This window comes from Equus asinus, chromosome 26 (genome assembly GCF_041296235.1).
Source record: "Equus asinus isolate D_3611 breed Donkey chromosome 26, EquAss-T2T_v2, whole genome shotgun sequence".
In the NCBI taxonomy this organism is placed as follows: Eukaryota; Metazoa; Chordata; class Mammalia; order Perissodactyla; family Equidae; genus Equus; species Equus asinus.
Genome location: NC_091815.1, coordinates 18,329,546 through 18,348,380, shown reverse-complemented (window position 1 = coordinate 18,348,380; position 18,835 = coordinate 18,329,546). Strand labels below are relative to the sequence as shown.

At 54.0% G+C, this 18,835-nt stretch overlaps 3 protein-coding genes across 8 annotated transcripts in view; 2 read left to right on the top strand and 1 right to left on the bottom strand.

The window, feature by feature from the left end:
* The window catches only part of CEP89 (centrosomal protein 89), a 74,293-nt gene extending 71,533 nt beyond the window's left edge, over nt 1-2,760 (top strand). For both annotated transcript variants that reach the window (XM_044760135.2, XM_044760134.2), the window contains exon 19: nt 1,547-2,760. In XM_044760135.2, the coding sequence (XP_044616070.1) occupies nt 1,547-1,784 (238 nt within the window). In that variant the 3' untranslated portion in view covers nt 1,785-2,760. The remainder of the gene's footprint in view (nt 1-1,546) is intronic.
* On the bottom strand, nt 2,734-6,124 carry LOC139042225 (proline-rich protein 36-like). Its single transcript, XM_070499523.1, has 3 exons — nt 6,093-6,124; nt 5,043-5,817; nt 2,734-3,564 (listed from the first exon to the last, which is right to left on the bottom strand). Exons 1-3 carry the CDS (start codon nt 6,122-6,124, stop codon nt 3,073-3,075), a joined length of 1,299 nt encoding a protein of 432 aa, XP_070355624.1. The 3' UTR covers nt 2,734-3,072.
* A 7,141-nt stretch (nt 6,125-13,265) lies between these two features.
* The window catches only part of SLC7A9 (solute carrier family 7 member 9), a 27,717-nt gene continuing 22,147 nt past the window's right edge, over nt 13,266-18,835 (top strand). For 3 of the 5 annotated variants that reach the window (XM_070498585.1, XM_070498583.1, XM_014862604.3), the window contains exons 1-6: nt 13,266-13,405; nt 13,899-14,090; nt 16,816-16,963; nt 17,264-17,506; nt 17,975-18,100; nt 18,344-18,443. In XM_070498585.1, coding sequence (XP_070354686.1) covers nt 14,004-14,090; nt 16,816-16,963; nt 17,264-17,506; nt 17,975-18,100; nt 18,344-18,443 — 704 coding nt within the window. In that variant the 5' untranslated portion in view covers nt 13,266-13,405; nt 13,899-14,003. The remainder of the gene's footprint in view (nt 13,406-13,898; nt 14,091-16,815; nt 16,964-17,263; nt 17,507-17,974; nt 18,101-18,343; nt 18,444-18,835) is intronic. The other 2 variants (XM_070498584.1, XM_014862613.3) reach the window with 1 other exon arrangement.

The window sequence follows — 18,835 nt, the reverse complement described above, 5'->3', positions numbered from 1 at the left end:
TGACCTATACTGGGGAGCAGTGTTGGTTCAAACTCCAGATCCATTTGAGAACAGTCAGTGGCGGCAGTCCACACAGAGACGCAGCCCTCCTGAGCAGGTTTCTTTTGAAGATCGGCAAATTTTCTGCCCAACCATCCTTTCCTTGAGGGTTTTTCACACACCTCCATTTACCTGCCTAATTCTGGGGTAGATAGTTCAGAGTGGTTCTAGGAAGAAGAGGAGAAGCATAGATATGAGGGAGCCCTGGGGTTTTCTGTCACACCCACTTTGCGTGGGCACAAGACCTGGTCTCTGTTCTACAAAAATCTGGGTTTCTAGCATAGGCTTCTGTCATCAAAGCAATACCAACATTTTGTTTGCCTGCCTCTCTGGTTTCAGTTTATTCTTTTTTTTTTTTTTCTGCCTTTAGAGATTTCTTTTGAGTTCAGCCATACCTTATTAAAATTGCCATAATTTATCGAACCTCTGGGTGTTTTGTGCCAGAAGACTAAAGTCAGGGGTTTTTTAGACATAGCTTAATTAAATCGTGCCTAACACTCAGTGGCCATCATGGACTTTGGAAGGAAGCAACTGTTCACAGGAAACATGGTGCTGGAAAAATGGGCGTGTCACCGGCCTCCCTTGATCTCAGTCTCCTACTTTTTATACAATAGTGCTAAGTCCACCTGATCATTCATTTTCTGACATTTCCCAGAACCATCTGCCAGTGTGTGTGAAGGAGCTGGCCTCCGGCCATCCTGCACAAGGCCCGCCCCTCCCAGGCTGAGGCTTGAAGCTTGCTGTTCTGTCCTGCACACTCCTCCCTGGGACTCCCGTCCTGTGAGGTGATGGCTGGTATCCTGATCAGTTTCCCCTGTGGACCATGGTCCTGGGAGGTCACGGATACCATTGTCTGCTGTTTCCTCAGCACCCACGGCTGCTTGGCACAGAGAGGCTGTGCTCAGGAGAAACTACTTTGCTGCCCTTCTTTTCTCGCAAGCCTTGGCTCCCTCTGGGCACTCACCTCCCAGCACGTGGTCCAGGCCAGTCTTGTCTGTGTCCTCAGTTATGATCCTCACTCCCCAGGGTGCCCCCTGCCCCCTAACACACTCTTCATGTCTGTGCCCACTGGTGGCTCTGTGGATAGTGCTGTGAAATATGCCTGAGTGTTGGCCAGATCACAGTGGGGACAGGCAGAGGGGACACAGGAGAGGCCTACAGGGCCCTGCCACGTGGGTGTCCACGGCCAGGCCACTGCAGTTGTGTGTTGATTCTGCAGAAAACAAGGGTGTCTGCATTGGTGAGGAGAGGCCAGGAGGCTCCCGGCCGGGGCCCCGCGGTCTGCTGGGTCCGGACCTCAGAAGGCTCCTGGCCGGGCAGCGGGTTCTGCTGTGTCTCGGCCTTGGGGCTCCGTTCAGCCCTGGCAGGCTTTGCTTCAGGCCGAGCACCACGCCCTGTTCTCTGTCAAGCATTCCTCCTTTCAGGTCCTTGGATTCATGAGGGCTCCATAAATATGTTTTAGTTGTGCTATTTTAAACTTTTCCTTTGTTCTGTGTATTTCTCTCAGAGAAATGGAAGGCGAGCTTGAAGTTGTCTGGGAGTCCACCTCCAAAGAAAACCGAAGGATCCGGGAACTTCTCCAGGCCACGCTGGAGAGGACAGGCCTGCGGGATGACACCGGAGCTTTCGAGGACCCCCGCAACGGCAGCCCGCTGGGCGACGTGCTGGATGGCTGCAGCTTCAGCTATTGTGACCTGGAGCCGCCTCCCGCCCCCCACCAGAGCCTGCGGGAGCCCCCACGCTAGGGCCGCCTGGCTGGGAGGCCTGCCTGCCACCGCTGGAGGGCCAGCGCCACCTCCCACAGCATGTTCTCCTCAGGGAAAGGAAGCCATCAGCCATCCCAGACATTGAATCTGCTTTTATATTTTGCTTTGTTTTTAATAATGTGCTGCTGAACTATTTTTTAGCCAGTGCATACCCTCTGGCAACACTGCCACTGAGATGGGCTCTGTGAGACCCACTGCTCAGGTTAACAGGTGACCGGATGAGCTGGCCTGTCCCTGGGCTCCTAGCTCTGCAGCTGGGAAGGCAGAGGGAGCGGGCGGGCGGGCCGTGCTCTCGTCCTGGGTGTTAGATGAAGAAGTTGAGTTGGACGAGCCATCGCTCAGTGGAGGCTGCAGTGTGCTCTCTGTGCATCAGCTCTAGCTGGTCTTTTATTGTTTGGTAAAAAACATGGTGCTGGGCCTCATGCTCCAGTAGGTTGCACAAACCCTGCTCTCCCCTCTCCCTCAGCCCTTCTCTATCTTCCTAGGAAGGTAATTTTTCTGGGGTCACATAGCGCATCCCCGCCGAGAGCCCTGACTTTGAGCACCAAGGTGGGGTCCCTGTCCCACTGCCACCACCGAGAAGGATGCCAGGGCCATGGTTCTGCTCCACACTGTGCCACCTCCCCAGGAAGATTATCCCAGCCCCTCAGGACCATTCACTGGGACTTCCTGATGGTAATGCCAGCTGTCTAGGGCTGCCCGTCCCCAGCATGCTGGAAGAACACAGGGAGATCAGGCTACAAAGGGCTTAAACAGTGGGTGGGAGCGTAGAATCCTGGGATGCATCCTCCTACGAAACCCCTCTGAGCTAAGGCCTGCATGGTGGCAGGTGTGCTGTTAGCACTGGTCCTTGGTCATGGATGAAAGTTAGGCACGTTGCCTTTGATTGCTAGATGGGAAGTTGAGATAGAAAATCATAGTTCTTTTTACATTTTATTAAACTCGTTCAACAGTTAAACAATTCTCATTTATTTTCATTTTACGGGGGGTAGAAAGACTCACCAGGGTTTAAAACTATGGATCATCTTCCCAGAAGATGACCCAGCAGACGACTTGGATGTTATTTCAAGGGGGTTTGTGCCGACTGTCCGATCATCTGTGGACCAGCTGGAGGGTGGCAGCAGCCTGAGTGTCTGCCCTTCCACACCTGTGCGGGGGTGGGGGGCTGTCCATGGGAACAGTGCCGCTGTCACATCACCTAGAGAACCACTGTCCCTTTTTCCTGCCTTTTATGAGAACATTTTATTCCCTTAAGAAATGACCATTTTTACATTTCTGCTTGAAGTTTACTACCCATTACGAATGTACTTTGCAAGTTTGGGACCCCTGGAGCACACGGTGACCAGGCAGGCGGGGTCGAGCTGCTCGTGGGCTCTGCCGGCCTCCTGCGGGGCTGTAGGATGTGGGCAGGGGAGCTCAGTGTCCACGATGCAAAGGAGGGCAGGGTGGGCAAGGCAGCGCAAGACACGGTGGCCGAGAGGCACGGAGAGCGGACTTGGGGCGCTTCACGGAGAAGCCGAACGGCCTGGGCCTTGCAGAGCAGACAGGGTCCCGGGAGCTGGAGACGGGCAGCGGGAAGTGTGAGCAGAGGCAGGAACGCTGCAGCAGGAGGGTTTCGGGGCTGGCGCTTGCGGTGGGCAACGAGGTCAGCCAGGTCCAAGGGGAGCTGGACTGCTGGGGGTGCTCCTGCTCCACGTCTCGCTGCACATTCCTCTCTGAGCTGGAACGCAGGCTCTTCCCTCTCGGTCCTGGTGAGGTTCTGTGGCGTCAGAAACGTCCCAACCAGGTTGACAGTAACCCCAGGTAAAGTTGTAAACATGACCCAGGACCTCAAGTGAGCCCTGCTGCCCTTGGCATCATTAAAAAGCAGCCCTGGGAAGTCAGGGCCGAGTGGAGAGGGGCCGGAGTGTGGGTGGGCATGAGAGCAAGTGAGCAGCTGTCAGCCCATACAGAGGGGCCATGGGATCCCAAGTGACTCCTTTGCCCCTCAGCCTCTGAGAAGAAAGGGAGACCTGCCCTTTTCCAATAGCTCCATTCTAGGCAGAGCAGTGGATCATCCACGCTAAAGAAGGGGAAAATTCAAATTTTATTGTCTATGTAACTCATTTATTCAGCAGATATACACTGGGTGCTTATCTGTGTGCACTGTTTGTTGAGAACAATAGCAATGAGGAAGGCAGACGTACTCACTGACCATGCTAAGCGCTCTGAACAGACAGCTGGGGCAGCACCCTAGCCGCGTTTCCAGAGCAAGCAGGGTCTTGGTGCGGTTACAGGAAAACTTTTTTTTTGGTGAGGAAGATTGTCTCTGAGCTAACATCTGTGCCAGTCTTCCTCTATTTTGTATGTGGGACACCCAGCACAGCATGGCTTGACTAGCAGTGTGTAAGTCAGCACCAGGATCTGAACCTGCAAACCCTGGGCGGCAGAAGTGGAGCATGGGAACTTGACCACTATGCCACCAGGCCGGCCCCTACAGGAGTACTTTGATGTGTGTTAGAACACATGGCTGTGCGAACCTACCTTTTCAACTATGAGTTTTATGAAGTTAGGCCACGTATTTCCAATAAAATTTAGGACCCGAATTAAGATGTGCTACAGGTGTAAAATATACACAGATATGGAAGACTTAGTATGAAAAGAATGTAAAATATCTCACTAATAATTTTTATATTGATTATATATTGAGATAATACCATTTTGTATGTATTAGGTTAAATAAAATATTAAAATTAATTTCACCTTTTTTTCAATGTGGCCACTAGAAAAATTGAAATTTAAAATTACATTTGCGGCTGACATTACATTTCTCTGGGACAGTGCTGTTATAGACCTAAATGCGAAAGCAAACCCAAGTTCTGGAAGATAAGTCATGACTTTGGGTCAAGGAAGGGTTTCTTAAACAGGATACAAAAGAGAAACATTTGACTCCATCAATTAACACCTTTTACCCAAGTGGAAGGACAAGCCACGGAGCAGGGAGCACGCCGAGAGCGCACAGGCCTTTAGTCCAGAAAAGTGTGCCGAGACCACCCAGGGCGGCTTCTCGGCGGGACCGGGGGGAAGGGGAGGGCGGTGGGGGAGTGGAGTGGGGAGAGGGGGGCGCGGGCGGGGAGGGGCCGCGACAAAAGCCACAGACGGGACCGGCAGCGACGCCCTGCCCTGGAGCTCCTGCTCCGAGGCAGCCACTGGTCCCTCGTCTAGCTCTTTCTTCGGAATCACCTCCATCATTCTTACCAGAAAGCTGATGCACTTAGTCCCGATCCCGCCGTCAAGCCCTGGGTCGCACCAGGGCCGCGGCCGCCCGGATCCGGGGAGCGGGCGGGGAGGCCCAGCTCCAGCTCGGCCTCTCGGGCCCCGGGGAGCCCTGCCGGGCGGCTGCCTGCGGCGCCGCGAGCGCGGAGGGCACACGGGGCCCTCGTCCCGCCCCCCCTCTCCCGGGGCTGGGGCGCCCGCAGGCCCGAGCGGAGGTCCGGGGGGCACCCCGCCCGTCCGTCTCCTGTCCAGGGATGGAAGCGGCGGGACGCTTCTCGCGGCGCAGAGGGCCTTCCGTTTATCTGCCTCGGTCGGCGGGGCCCGCAGACGGCTGCGGAGGAAGGCACGTCCGGCCGGCCCCGGCGTGTCCCCCGCGCGTCCGCGGAGGCCGGTCTGCCCCGGACGGAGCTCCACCGCCCCGCGTGCGCGCCCCCCGCCACGCGGCCGAGCCCGCCTGGCTGCTGCGCGCGCACGTCTGCGGGGCTGGGGAGGGCCCGGGGGCGCACACGTGCCGCGTCCGCTGAAGACTTTATGACAAGCGCCAGGGCGGAGAAAGATGGGAAGCCTGCCGTGACGAGTGAGGGACTCTATGCTGAGTCCACAGAAAGTGCTTCTCAAGGAGGGGCCTCCGCAATTCAAGCAATTCAAGCAGGAGCGGTGTCGGAGAAGCAAGTGTGCAAAGGCCCCGAGGCGAGGGGCGAGGAGGAGTCTGAGGGAAGGGAGGTCAGATCTCCTTTGCGGGCCTTTGGCTCGTCCCCTGCCTCAACCAGCATCTGTGACTGCTCAGCACTGGCCCTGTGGTGCCCCCCGACAGAGGCAGGGTTTTCAAAGTGGAACCAGCGGAAATGGGCAGAAGGGGGCAGGAGCTGAAGCAAATCCTGCTCCCAAGGCTTGTGAACTGTCCGGGATGGACCCACTCGTCCCCTCAGACTGGCTGACTGTCATCTCCTTGACTCCTCAAGCAGCTGGGCTCAGCAGGTGGGGTTCTCTCCATCCGGGAGGGCGTTCACACACTCCTAGATACTCCCCGACCTGAAGTCCAGCTCCCTCTGGGCAACCTCCATCCCGACGCAGGCTTTCCCATCAGCAGTGCAGACTCCTCAGGCGTGTCCCTCTGAAGGAGAAACTTCTCCTGGACCCCACAGTCTCGGGTCTCTGCGGAGAGCCCAGCCCCTGGCGCTCTGCTCGGCCCCAGCCTGGCTGCTGCCCTGCCATCTCTGAAGCTTCCACTCCACTGCTGACCAGGCCCCAGCCGCCTGCAGCTCAGCGAGGCCACTGTGGCTGTGGGCCCAGCGGTGCTGCGCTCTCCTGGCTCCACTCGTTCCTTAAATGCTGGATCCTTAGCCCCATCTCTTCTTGTCCACGCTCCCCCTGCATGGATCTGCCCGTGACTCACACGTCCACAGTTCCCCCCACAGCCCTGGTAAGCTTCAGTCCTGGGACCACTGGCCCTCAAACCAGTGGCCTTCCTCCCGCCACTGTGGCACGCATCAGTGATTTAATCCATGAAAGAAGCTGTTATACAGACACAGAAAGGGCAATAAATGTATAAGCAGCTCATGACAGAATGGACCATTCACTAAACAGGACAGACTGCAGGGCCACCCCGTGAGGTTGTGCACTGCACAAAGGCACCCAGGCAAGGGGTGAGTGGGGCTAAAATCTAGCCCAGACTCCACTCGCCAGCACGTGCCCTGGAGGACGAGGCACTTTGTCTCCACACCTGTCCCTCCCCAACACAAGTCCACGGTGCTCTGTCCACTCAGAGGGCGCTCCTCCAGTTCTGACTTCTATCCCCATAGCTTAGGCCTGCTTGTCGTGGAACCTCATACGGGTGGAAGCATGCAGGCTGACTCTGCGTGTCCAGCTCCATGGCCTGATGTCGTGGTTTTGAGATGCATCCAGGCTGAGGCACCTGTCAGCAGACTTCATTCCTTTTTATCACTGAATGGGATTCCGTTTATGAATACGCAATTCGTTTAGCAATTTTCCCATTGACGGACATTTAGGTTGTTTCCAATGTGAGACCGTTATGAATCAAGCTGCTGTGAACACGTGTACACAGATTTTTATGGGGACGGATGTTTTCAGATCTTTTGGGTGAACCCCTAGGGCTGGTTTGCTGCGTCATGGAGTCCATGTATGTTTGTGTGAGAAGCCGCTAGCACAGAGGGACAAATACTGTACGGTTCCCCTCATACGAGGTCCCTAGATTCACAGAGACAGCAGAATGACGCTGCCAGGGTCTGGGGAAGGAGCGGCTGGGGGACAGAGTTTCAGTTTGGTAAGGTGACAAAATTCTGGAGATGGATGCTGGCGATGGTTGCACAGCAACGTGAATGTGCCTAATGCCACTGAACTGAGCACTTAAAAATGGCTAAAATGGTACTTTTATGTTGTATATATTTTGCCTCAATTAAAAAAGAAATCGCCAGGCCTATTTCCTAGATGTTTGCACCATTTTGCCTTGCCACCGGCAGGCACTGTGTGAGAGTTCTGCTTGCTCCACACCCTCCCCAGTGCTCAGTGTGGTCAGTAAAGAGTGGCCAGAGAAGGAGATTTAAGGAAGAGTTGCCGGCTCTTGGCCTGGTGCTCAGCCGGCTGGGCCTGGGTCCCTCATCCCAGGCTCTGTCTGCAGGAGTGGAAGGCGGCAGTCGTCAGCGTGGGCTCGGAGTGCCCTCCCCAGGCTGGGATGCTGGAGCCTCCTGGGTGCTGAGCTGAGATCTGAATCCTCTTTAAAGATCAGAAACGTCATCCACCCAAAACACCACAGGGCAGGCTGGGAGGCTGCGGCAGGAGGAGTCGGGGCAGGGGGGAGGGTGTTAGTGCTCAGTGTGGCCAGGTCCTTGGCAGCCCTCTGCTCTGAGCTGAGCTGATGTCAGCAGTTAGAGTAGCTGGCAATTGGGAGGGCGGAGGGGACATGGCTGGTCTGTGCCTTATCGGGTGTCCTGGGGTCAGTGAGTCCCATGGGTGGGGGGTCCCGGTCTGGATGGGCAACTTTCTGCCCTTCCCAGTCCTCCCAGGCTTGACGTCTCCTCATTTTTGACAGGGGTGGGGTGGGTGGGGGCGGTGAGGTTGGGTGGGGGGATGGAGGGTTTCCTTCTAGCTTATATATGCTTGCAGGGCCCCGCTGGGCTGCTTTGACTGGCGCAGTGTCTCCAAACAGCAGGACCGAGGTAGTTGGTGAGGACCCCAGCTGGGCTGACAAAGTGGATTTCAAATCAGAGGAATCCACGAGGCAGCCTCCTTGAAAGGGTGAAGAGCCCTGCCACTGAGGGCTCAGAGGCTGGCTCCCCGTCTCCGTGCCGGGTGCTCTGTCTCCCTTGCTCACCATCCCCGTGTGTTCGGTCTCCCCGCGTGAAAACGCTTGTTAAGGACGGTGTACGAGGAGTGCAGGAGCGCAGGTGGCCACCCCTCTTTTCAACTAACTCCTGCCACTCAGGTGCCAGCACTTGCCCCCTTGAGGTCACCAGGGGCATCTGTTCCCTGGAGCATCATCAACATTTCACTCTGTTCAGCAGGGTCCTGGGTATTTTTTAATTAAAAAATAATTCTTTGAAAGTGAAGGATCCGTGTGTAGTCTACATAGCAAACCGAGGTTGGGTTACAAGCAACAGAAACTGCCTAATGTTAAGGTAAAGAGGGAACTATTTTGGAATGTACTCTGGCTGCCTCACAACATGTTTTGAGAAGGACGGAAACCAGGACAGGCCTGGGGTTCAGTGGTGGGATACTGTCGACCTTCCCCAAACTTCTCCAGGCAGGACACAAACTCCCGGGGAAGGGTGTCCTCTTGGCTGAGCTGGGGTCACGAGCCCTCCCCTGAGGCTGGAGGCAGTGGGGTTCTTTGGTTGATGGCCCACCAGAATCTCACAGGAGGGCCAGTTCCCCTCAGAGGTGGATGCTGGGCAGATAGAAAAAAGATTACCAAAAATAGTCACTCTTTATTAAAGAGCATTAGAGACCTGTGATTACTGGAACCCTCTTTCCCTGACCCTGCCAACTACCCACCCTTCCACCACTCATGAACACAGGCTGAAAGGGGCAATGGTGACAAGGTGTGGGGTTAGGGAGCAGCGCAGGGAGTCACATTTTAGAAAAAATAGATGAAACTCTGAAATAGAGTACTGGTTTCCCCAAGGAGGTTATCCATGAAAAATCATGTTACTTGGAACACATAAAAATGGCGAACACACCAAAAGCAAAGGCAACAAAAGCAAAAACAAACAAGTGGGACGTCAAACTAGAAAGCTTCAGCACAGTAAAGGAAACCACCAACAGATGCAAAGGCAACCTACCAACTGGGAGAAGATATTTGCAAATCACATATCTGATAAGCGGTTAATTTCCAAAATATATAAAGAACTCATACAACTCAATAGCAAAAGAACAAACAATCTAATTAAAAAATGGGCAGAGGGCCGGCCCTGTGGCCAAATGGTTAAGTTCACACGCTCCCCTTCGGTGGCCCAGGGTTCGGATCCTGGGCGCGGACATGCCACCACTCACTAGGCCATGTTGAGGTGGCGTCCCACATGCCATAACTAGAAGGACCCACAACTAAAATATACAACTATGTACTGGGGGGATTTGGGGAGAAAAAAGCGGGGGAAAAAAAAAAGATTGGCACCAGTTGTTAACTCAGGTGACAATCTTAAAAAAAAAAAAAATGGGCAGAGAATCTGAACAGACATTTTTCCAAAGAAGACAACCAGATGGCCAATAGGCATGTGAAAAGGTGCTCAGCATCACTAATCATCAGGGAAATGCAAATCAAAACCACAGCAAGATACCACCTCAAACCTGTTAGCATAGCTGTTACCAAAAAGACAAGCAATAATAAGTGTTGGCAAAGATGCGGAGGGAGGGGAACCCTTGTGCACTGTTGGTGGGAATGTAAATTGGTGCAGTCACCATGGGAAACAGTATGGAGCTTCCTCAAAAAACTACAAATAGAACCACCGTATGATCCAGCTGTTCCACCTCTGGGTATTTACCTGAAGAAAAAGAAAACACTAACTTGAAAAGGTATCTGCACCCCATGTTCACTGCAGCATTATTCACAATAATCAAGATTCAAAAGAAACAACTTGTGTTCATCTATGGATGCGTGGATAAAGAAGATGTGGTGTGTATATATATATATACACAATGGAACATGAGCCATAAAAAAGAAGGAAATTTGCCTTTTGTGACAACATGGACGGACTTTGAGGGCATTACGCTAAGGGAAATAAGTCAGACAGAGAAAGATAAATACTGTACAATCTCACATATATCTGGAATCTAAAAAAATGAAAAAAACAAACACACTGAACTCATAGGTACAGAGAATAGATTGGCGGTTGCCAGAGGCTGGGGGTGTTGGACAAAGTCATGAAGGCGGTCAAAGGTAGAAACTTCAGTAATAATACCATATTGCAAATTTGAAAGTTGCTAAGAGTAAATCTTAAAAGTTCTCATCACAAGAAAAGAAAATTTTGCAGCTATGAGTCATGATGGATGTTAAGTAGACTTCTTGTAGTAATCATTTAGCAATATATACAAATATTGAATCATTATGTTGTACACCTGGAACTAATGTTATATGTCTGTTATATCTCCAGAAAAAAAGATGATGGACAAAGTCCTAAGGTAGAATTGCACTATCCCAGCAGTTCTTGGATATATATAGAAGTAGATTGTTTCCCAGATAAGTATTTAAATGGTGCTTTCCTTGCTAATGGTTTTATGGTTTGACTGTAAGTCCATGACATCTGAAGACTTTGCACATTCCACTGACTCTTTATGGGTTCTTCTGGGTGGAATTCAGGTAGGTAAGTAAACACCTGTTCTACAGGCTTCTGGGTCCCCCCAAAGCTCTGCACTACAGTTGGCGGCAGCGGGAAGGAATAGGACCGAGCGAACTTAGGGAGAACAGAAGAAAGTTTGAAAACTTGAAGGCAGGTCTGGAACAAACGTTAAGTGGTAAAGGGAGATCCAGCATCTGTCCAGATGTCTGACTCTGCCTCTGCTGTGGTGGTAGGTGGATCAGAGGACAAGAAACCAAGGTGCTGGGGAGAAATGGATTCACCGCCGGGCTCCACACATCTTTCGAAAACATCCCAGGAGAACGGAGGCACACATGCACCAAATATAAGACGATGAAATAAAATGCGGAGGTGGCTATGTTCAAACTGCAAGCATCTTGGCAATTGGAAAAAGCACAGTTTGAAAGTGAAGTTAAGAGCTTTAGCAGAAACTTACGAAATAATGGAGTTGGATGGAAAAAAATACCATGAAACTTCTTAGGAAATGACTGTAGGAGGGAATCGACTGCACGAGGTAAAACGTCGGCCCCGTGGTCGAAGAGCCGGATGCACCACGAGACACATTCTTATTTCATTCTTCCTAAAGAATAATTGGCAGACCAAATCGTGTTTTTTAAACAAATCCAGATAATTTTCCCTGAGGAAAAAAAAAAACAAACCTTAAGATAATTGGTTGAAAACTCACTCTGCTGGGGAAAAGCAAAAAGGCAGCAGCAACAGCTTTATGAAAAGAAATGCTCACCATGGACCAACGATTCACTGAGGCAGACTTCTGACCCTCAGCTAAGGATCCCCATGCCCGGACCTTCCAAAGTCCGCACTTGGCGGCAGCCCGAGAAGACCAGATCCTCTGCATCAGCAGACGGCCGAGTTTACCGCAGAGCCTTCTGCAATCCCCCGGGTCCAGGGGGGCCAGTAGGAGCCCCTCTTACAGATTCAGAAGGTGATGCTTGCAGAGAGAATAAGTGACCCCAAGGCCACGTGGCTGGTGGCAGCCCTCCCACCCACCACCACACCCTGCCCTCTTTACAGTTTCTGTTAGAATATTCGCCCTCTGGGGGCAACCTTGAGTTGCCTCCAGATCCAGGGAGTACTCTGGAGCCTTGTAAATATGGATGGGCCCAATGTCACGTTCCTGCTGCAGTGTTAGCAAACACTTTTAGGAGCAACTCAAACAAGCCTGTGTGCAGCGGCTGGCTAGGGCTGCAGGCCCTCTGGCCTCCACGCTCTGGATAATGAACACTCTGCTTGGGGCTCTGGGTGTGGCGGGCAGTGGGGCAGGTGCCCTGATGAGCAGGCCTGGCCCCACTAAGGGGGCAGCCAACATACTTCTACATCAGGACTTTGACTGGATGGCAAGGGTCCCCACACCCTCCCGATGGCTTTAAGAGACCACCCAGAGAAATCGCCCCTCTCTCAGGTCGGCCTGCCCCAAAGTGCTCCCTAAGTGACCCCCGGGGACCCACCCAGCTCTGTCCTGCGACCTTTGGTCTCTGGATCCCTGGGATGCTATTGAGCCAGCAGAGATGGCTGTGATAAGAGCAACAATGCTTCGGGCTGGGCTCTTCCATCCCAGAGGAAGGCCTTATCTGAGATGAAGGATTAGAGCTGCCTCTGGAACCAGCCTTTGTGTTTGGGGGTGGGGGGAGGGTCTGTCCCAGCCCCTGTGTGGGCAACTGAAGCCCCTCTGCTTCCTCTTGGAGAAGGCCAGAGCTCTATGGCCTCGACGTACTTCATTCTCTCTGGGGCCTCAGTTTCCCCATCAGGGACGTTAGAGTGTGGAACTGATGACCATTTGCGCCCCCTTCCCACCCCGCAGTTGAATGAACGTGAGCCTGGCCTGCTGTGCATCAGCGCCCCCAGACCCCAGGGGCGCATGGCCCCAGCCACACGCACAGATGGGCAGGACCTGTGGGAGGCCTCACTGCCCGTCCCAATTTCCCAAACTCTCCTGTGGTTCCAGGTGGTGCCGAAACCCAGTCACTGCCAAAGGTGAGTGCGAAAGACTCGCTCACGGTCCTGCCCGCCTGGTCAGCGCTAGGTGGAAGGCAGATGGAGGACTCTGGGAGGAAATTCCACAGTGGGAGGAAAACATCTGGGGACTTACCTGTGTGGCGTGACTGTTGGTGCTGGCTGACTGGAGCTGTAAATAGAGCCTATTAAGGTAATAAAGGAGTTAGTTCCAAAGTTTATCTCCTCTGGTCCCAGTCCTTAGGGAGATTTCTCCTTCCATGATGCAGCTGATTTGGGGGAATGTGGCTAAGGAATACGAATTGACCTAGACACAAATGAACAAAACGAAAAACATTTTTGGAGAGAAACTGGCTTGCCCGACCCTCCCCTTTTTGTGCGATATATCCAAGCTTCATCGCTAAAAATAAGAAAAGGTGTTTAATAATTACCTTTCTTGACCTCTGTACCTTCTGGCTTCCTCTGCTCCTGGGCACAAGACATGGCCATTCCCAGGGCACGACCAGGCAGACGCAGACGGTCAGCCAGCCGGCAGCTCCCTGCCTCTGCAGTGTCGGGCAGAAGGTAAGGATGAGGGGAAGGTCGCCCCTCACCTGGCCGGGGCCTGGAGGGGGACTTTGTTTAGAGAAAGTGGACAGGAAATGACCATCCACTAGTTCAGACTGGAGCTTATTTTCCTCAGCAGCTCTTTTCATTCCTTGCATCACTCAAAGGGAAAACATGTATACTGTGGGGCTCTTACGCACAAGGTGCCTTAATCTTGGGAAGTAATTACAAGAAAAACATTCCTTCCTCTGTGGACTGTGGAGGCAGAATGACTTCCAAGCATGTCTTTGCTGAGGATTGGGAGACAGCACAGGCGGTGAGCCTGGAGCCTGGGATCTGACGGGGAGGTCTGGAACCGAGCGCAGAGGCTCCTTGTCCGTCAGAGGCCTGAACAGCAGTCACGATGAATTGTCGTTCCTGGGGTCGAGCAGGTTATCCCTAAGGGATTGACAAGGGCAGTTCCTGCAACAGTAGCTAATAATCTGCTCTGGGCGTCGGCTCCACGTCACAGATGCGTTAACGGGAAGAGCCCGCGCTGAGCTCCAATCGCGTCTTGTCTGCCAGAGCTTTTGCGGAACCAAGGCCCGTGGCCTCCTAGAACCGGCAGGAGCAGAAAATGGAGGAGCCCAGCCTGAGAAAAAGGAGAGAGGACGAGAAGTCGATCCAGAGTAACGAACCCAAGACCACAAGTCTCCAGAAGGAGGTAAGGCGCCCGGCAGGCCCGCCCCGTCAAGCAGGGCTGTGTTCATGTTAATCAGCAGCGGTGGGAGAGGACCCGGCAGTCTGATTTGTCAGTCCGTTTCTACATGAAAGATTCCTTGGCCTTACCTCCTTCCCTCTCGCCAGTGAACTCCACATTTTCTCGTGAAGTTAATACATATGTGCTTCTGTGTGCCGGGCAGGCGTCCGGAGGGCCAGTGGCAGCTCAGGCCTCTTCAGGGATGGTCAGAGAGGACCTTCTGATGGTTGAGTCCCCTCTGTACCGTCTTCACGAAGTATCTGTTCCTCTTCTGTTCGAATACCCCCAGTGATGGGATGCTCCCACTGCGTCTCAGCGAGTCTAGCTGGGTGGTGAGTCTCACATGCGTGTGACATAGGGGACCCCTCTGAGCTGGAATGCGTAAGGGCTGCACTTGGGGGTGCCGTGGCCTAGAGGGGCCAGAGTGTGTGGAAGACAGGCTGGCTCTGCCGGGAGGGGGAGCTTTGCGGGGCGGGGCAGTGGAGGCAGAAAGGTGCTCGAGGCTCCACATTGTGCAGTGCCAGGCCCAGGTGGACCACAGCAGCGGGTGGGCATGGAGGGGTGGGCTTCGGGCTCCTAAGATGAGCAAGGGCCCCAGCACGAGCAGGAGGGCAGGACAGTGGGTGGAGCGCCAGGCAGAGCCTCCGGGAGCTCCGGGCCTGGCGGCAGAGGAGGTGGAGGAGGGATTTGGGGGGTGACGAGGGGGATGGCGTGGCTTTGATAAGGATTATTTTGGGCTGGTTACTTTTAAAAACTGCAGACGAGAAGGAGGCTCTGAGGAGTAGAATTTGCTTGCCCTTTGATGAAAGACAGTTGCATTTGTGAAGGAAGTCCCCATCTGTGGGGGTGTCTCCCTCTCTGCACCAGGAGGAAGGGGGGATGACCTTATCTCTAGAAACTCTTAATGGGGAAGGCAAGGACTTAAGTCTGCATAATAATCTTGTTCTTGTTTACTGTCTGGTAACCTCATGTAACTGATCCCCCCACCACCAACATCCTCCTTTGTCTTTAGCTGAAGATAATATTTAAGGTGGTGGCTTCTGCCATTTACTTAATCCGGTTTGATTCTTATCTAAAAGTTATAAGACCACCCAAAAACCAGACCCCACTGGCACTGATACCATTTTAACAACTCTTTTTACATATTCTTTCCTTTGCCTTGTAAAGAGATAACTCACATACCTATGCCTTAAATTTAACCCTACCCTCAACCCATGTTGGCAGCAGATCCTCCTGCCCGTGGGTCCTGTCCCCACACAGCAGCTCTGACTGCCCATGGGTCCTGTCCCCATGCTACTCCACACTATTCTCTAAATAAAAGTGCACTACTGCCAGACCTTGAGAATCCAAGAAATCTTTCTTTCGACTCTTCGGCTTGCCAAGCCCAAATCAGCTTGACTGTGGGTTGGCCTGGGATCTCCGGTCCCCAGGAGTCAGCTCATGGGCAGCAACACCCTCCCTTCCAGCCGTGAAAGGGGCACAGCTGAGCTAGCCCTGCTCAGGCAGCTTCGGGTGAATGCAGATGTCGGCAGGAGGAGGATTCTGGAGGCTCCTAGGTGGGTGAGCCAGCCGGGGCCACAGCGGAGGAAAGCTGAGACCGCCCAGGGGCCCACTCTCTTTAAGGCTGGTGGACGCTGACACTGCTCCCAGGACCCCGCCCCCAGGCGTGTGTCCCTTCGAGCCCGCAGCTGGGGTCTTCCTTGTTCCCTGGGCTCCAGCCCTGACCGCAGCCTCTGCCCAGACAGGCGAGTGCTGGCCTGTTCACCTCGGGCTCCAGAAATCAGGCCCGTGGCTTCCGAGGGCTGACGTTACAAGTAGGGGCCTGAATCAGGCATTTTCTTCCTTTTAAAAAGTTTTTTCCCCCTTGATTCATGTCTAACTTACATGCGGTGAAATGTACAGATCTTTAGTGCTCAGTTTGATGAGTTTTGACAAAGTGATCACCCGGAAGCTTCCCTCTTGCCCTTTTCCAGATGGGCCCCTCAACCCTGGGTCTCTCTCCCTGTGGATTGGTTTTGCCAGTTCTTGAACTTCATGGGAACGGAACCACACGGTGGTGTCTGAGCCGGTCTCATTGGCGGGCAGATCACACCTTACAAAGGGCTTGCGGGCAAGTTCACAGCCCCCAAGTGTTCCTGTCCCTGGGGGCCTCTGGTGTCCACCACTCCCCACTTGCAGCCCCTGACGCCCCTGGCTGGGCCCCCAACCCTGTCTTCACTCTTAGCTTTGGGGAGGAGCCCCCTTCTGCTCTGCCCAGCCAGGAGGCGAGTCCTGAGGGCCTTTCCTGTTGGGCACCTTTGCTAAATCAGCTCCATCCCTGGGCTCCTCTGTTAAGGATGTAAAGGTAGTGGCTGGTGCATTGGACCTGAGTCAGGTCTACTGCACTGGCTGTGTAACCCTGGGCAGGAAGGTAACCTTTCTGCGCCTCCATTGTCTCCTCTGAAAAATGGGCATGATAATGGTTTACCCAACTCATGAGGCTGTTGCGAGGATGACTTGACTTACTATAAGCAAAGCCCAGGGAAAAGGGCCCCGATGTCACCCCTGCAACAGCAGGGGGTGAAAGCCCCTGGGACCCAGGCCTGTTTGGGGCTGTGCCGGCCACACCGGAGGGACAGGGCTGGTCAGACCGCCTGAGCTGGGGCCAGGTGGCAGCACTGACTCTCCGCTGCCTTCCTTCCCGTCCCAGGTGGGCCTGCTCAGCGGCATCTGCATCATCGTGGGCACCATCATTGGCTCTGGGATCTTCATTTCCCCCAAGTCTGTGCTCAGGAACACGGAAGCCGTGGGGCCCTGTCTCATCATATGGGCGGCTTGTGGGATTCTTGCAACACTGGGTAACAAAGATGCCACTCCCCAATGAACGCTCCTTTTTGAATGTGGGGACAGGCAATGCGAGCACTGTGCGTGTCCTGGCCTTGCTGCTGCTGGGGTCCCTTTCAATGCTGGTGTGCAAACAGGTGTAAATGGCTGCACTGACATGGCCACATGTCCAATGGCCAGGACTCAGGGCAGTCCAATGAGAGGGCACAGTGGGGGGGCCCTGTGAGCACGGCCCCTGAGGGGAGGAGGGCTCCCTCTGACCAGGGCCACACCTCCCCAGGGGCCCAGGGAACGCCCTCCTCTCCGTGTTCCAGGTGCCCTGTGCTTTGCGGAGCTTGGTACGATGATCACAAAGTCCGGGGGCGAGTACCCTTACCTGATGGAGGCCTTTGGGCCCATTCCCGCCTATCTCTTCTCCTGGACCAGCCTGTTCGTCATAAAGCCCTCGTCCTTTGCCATCATCTGTCTCAGCTTTTCTGAGTATGTTGCTGCGCCCTTCTACTCGGGCTGCGAGCCTCCTCAGGTTGTCGTGAAATTCCTGGCTGCCGCCGTCATCCGTGAGTACCCAAGTCTGACACCCCGGGCAGGGGTCAGAAAAAAGTCCTGGCACAGATGATGTGGGGGACTCTGGCCTCGGCTCCTCCACGTCCAGAAAGAGGCCGAGTGGGCCTGGAGGCACTGGCGAGAAGCAGGGCAGGGTCTGACTTTGGCCCAAAGCCTGTCACCCTTTGGTGTCCCTGCTCTGTGGGCCGTTGGAGCTGTCAGGGAGGGGTGGCCGCAGGCTGTCCTGCAGGGTGGCGCTTGGCTGGGGCCTGGCTGCTTCTCCATTGCCCTCGGAGGGTGGCAGCCCCAGCTGGATTTCAAGGTCCTCATCAGGTGTATTTGATGAATGTGGTGCCGGAGAGAGGAGGCTGGGGTGGGCCTGGCAATAGAAAGGAGACTCTTTCCAGGGCCTTAAGAAAGGAGGGAGCTGTTGAGCCCATGGACACAGAATGTTGCCCCCCCCACCCCCCGACTCTTCCCAGTGCTTATCACCACGGTGAACTCGCTGAGCGTGCGGCTGGGCAGCTACGTCCAGAACGTGTTCACAGCGGCCAAGCTGGTGATCGTGGCCATCATCATCATCAGTGGACTTGTCCTCCTGGCCCAAGGTGACCTGGGGCTGGAGGGGAGGGTGGGCCACACACGGCACAGACCTCCTCTTCCTCTGGTGGGCTTGCTCCTAAGCATATCTCAAAGGCAGGAATTCAACAGGAAGTCTTTAGTTTCCCAACTTTTCAGAGTTTGTTTAGTAACCTGAGGTCGTAAGTCATCCCTGTCTTTCACACGGGGATGATGCAAAGTCCCACTCTGCTCAGCTGACACCCGCTATGCACTGTCTCGCTTAATTACAGGGAATACAAGGAATTTTGAAAATTCTTTTGAGGGCACAAGACTGTCCGTGGGAGCCATCAGTCTGGCATTTTACAATGGCCTCTGGGCATATGACGGATGGTAAGGCACTCCTCACACGTCACAAGTCTGGTCGTGGGGTCCTCTAGACTACCATAACGGAAACCCCATGGAAAGCCACAGCTTCTCCTTGCTGGGGTTTGGCAGGACCCTAAGATTCACTGTCACGTCTCCCTTTTGTTAAGCACCCCACCCCTCACCCTTCTGTTCTCTTCGGACCCCAGAGACACTGAGACCCCTGTGCCTTTCCCAGCCCCTCACGTGGCACCAGCCTTGACAAAGTGGTCCGTGAGCAGGCAGGGCACAGCCCTGTGCCAGCGGCTTCACCAGACACATACAGGCTCTGCTGAGTTGGAGGTAGTAAGGGCTGCCCAGGCACCTGACAAGGCAAGAATATTCATAGCACTTCTGTTTCAACCTTGGAAACATTGGGT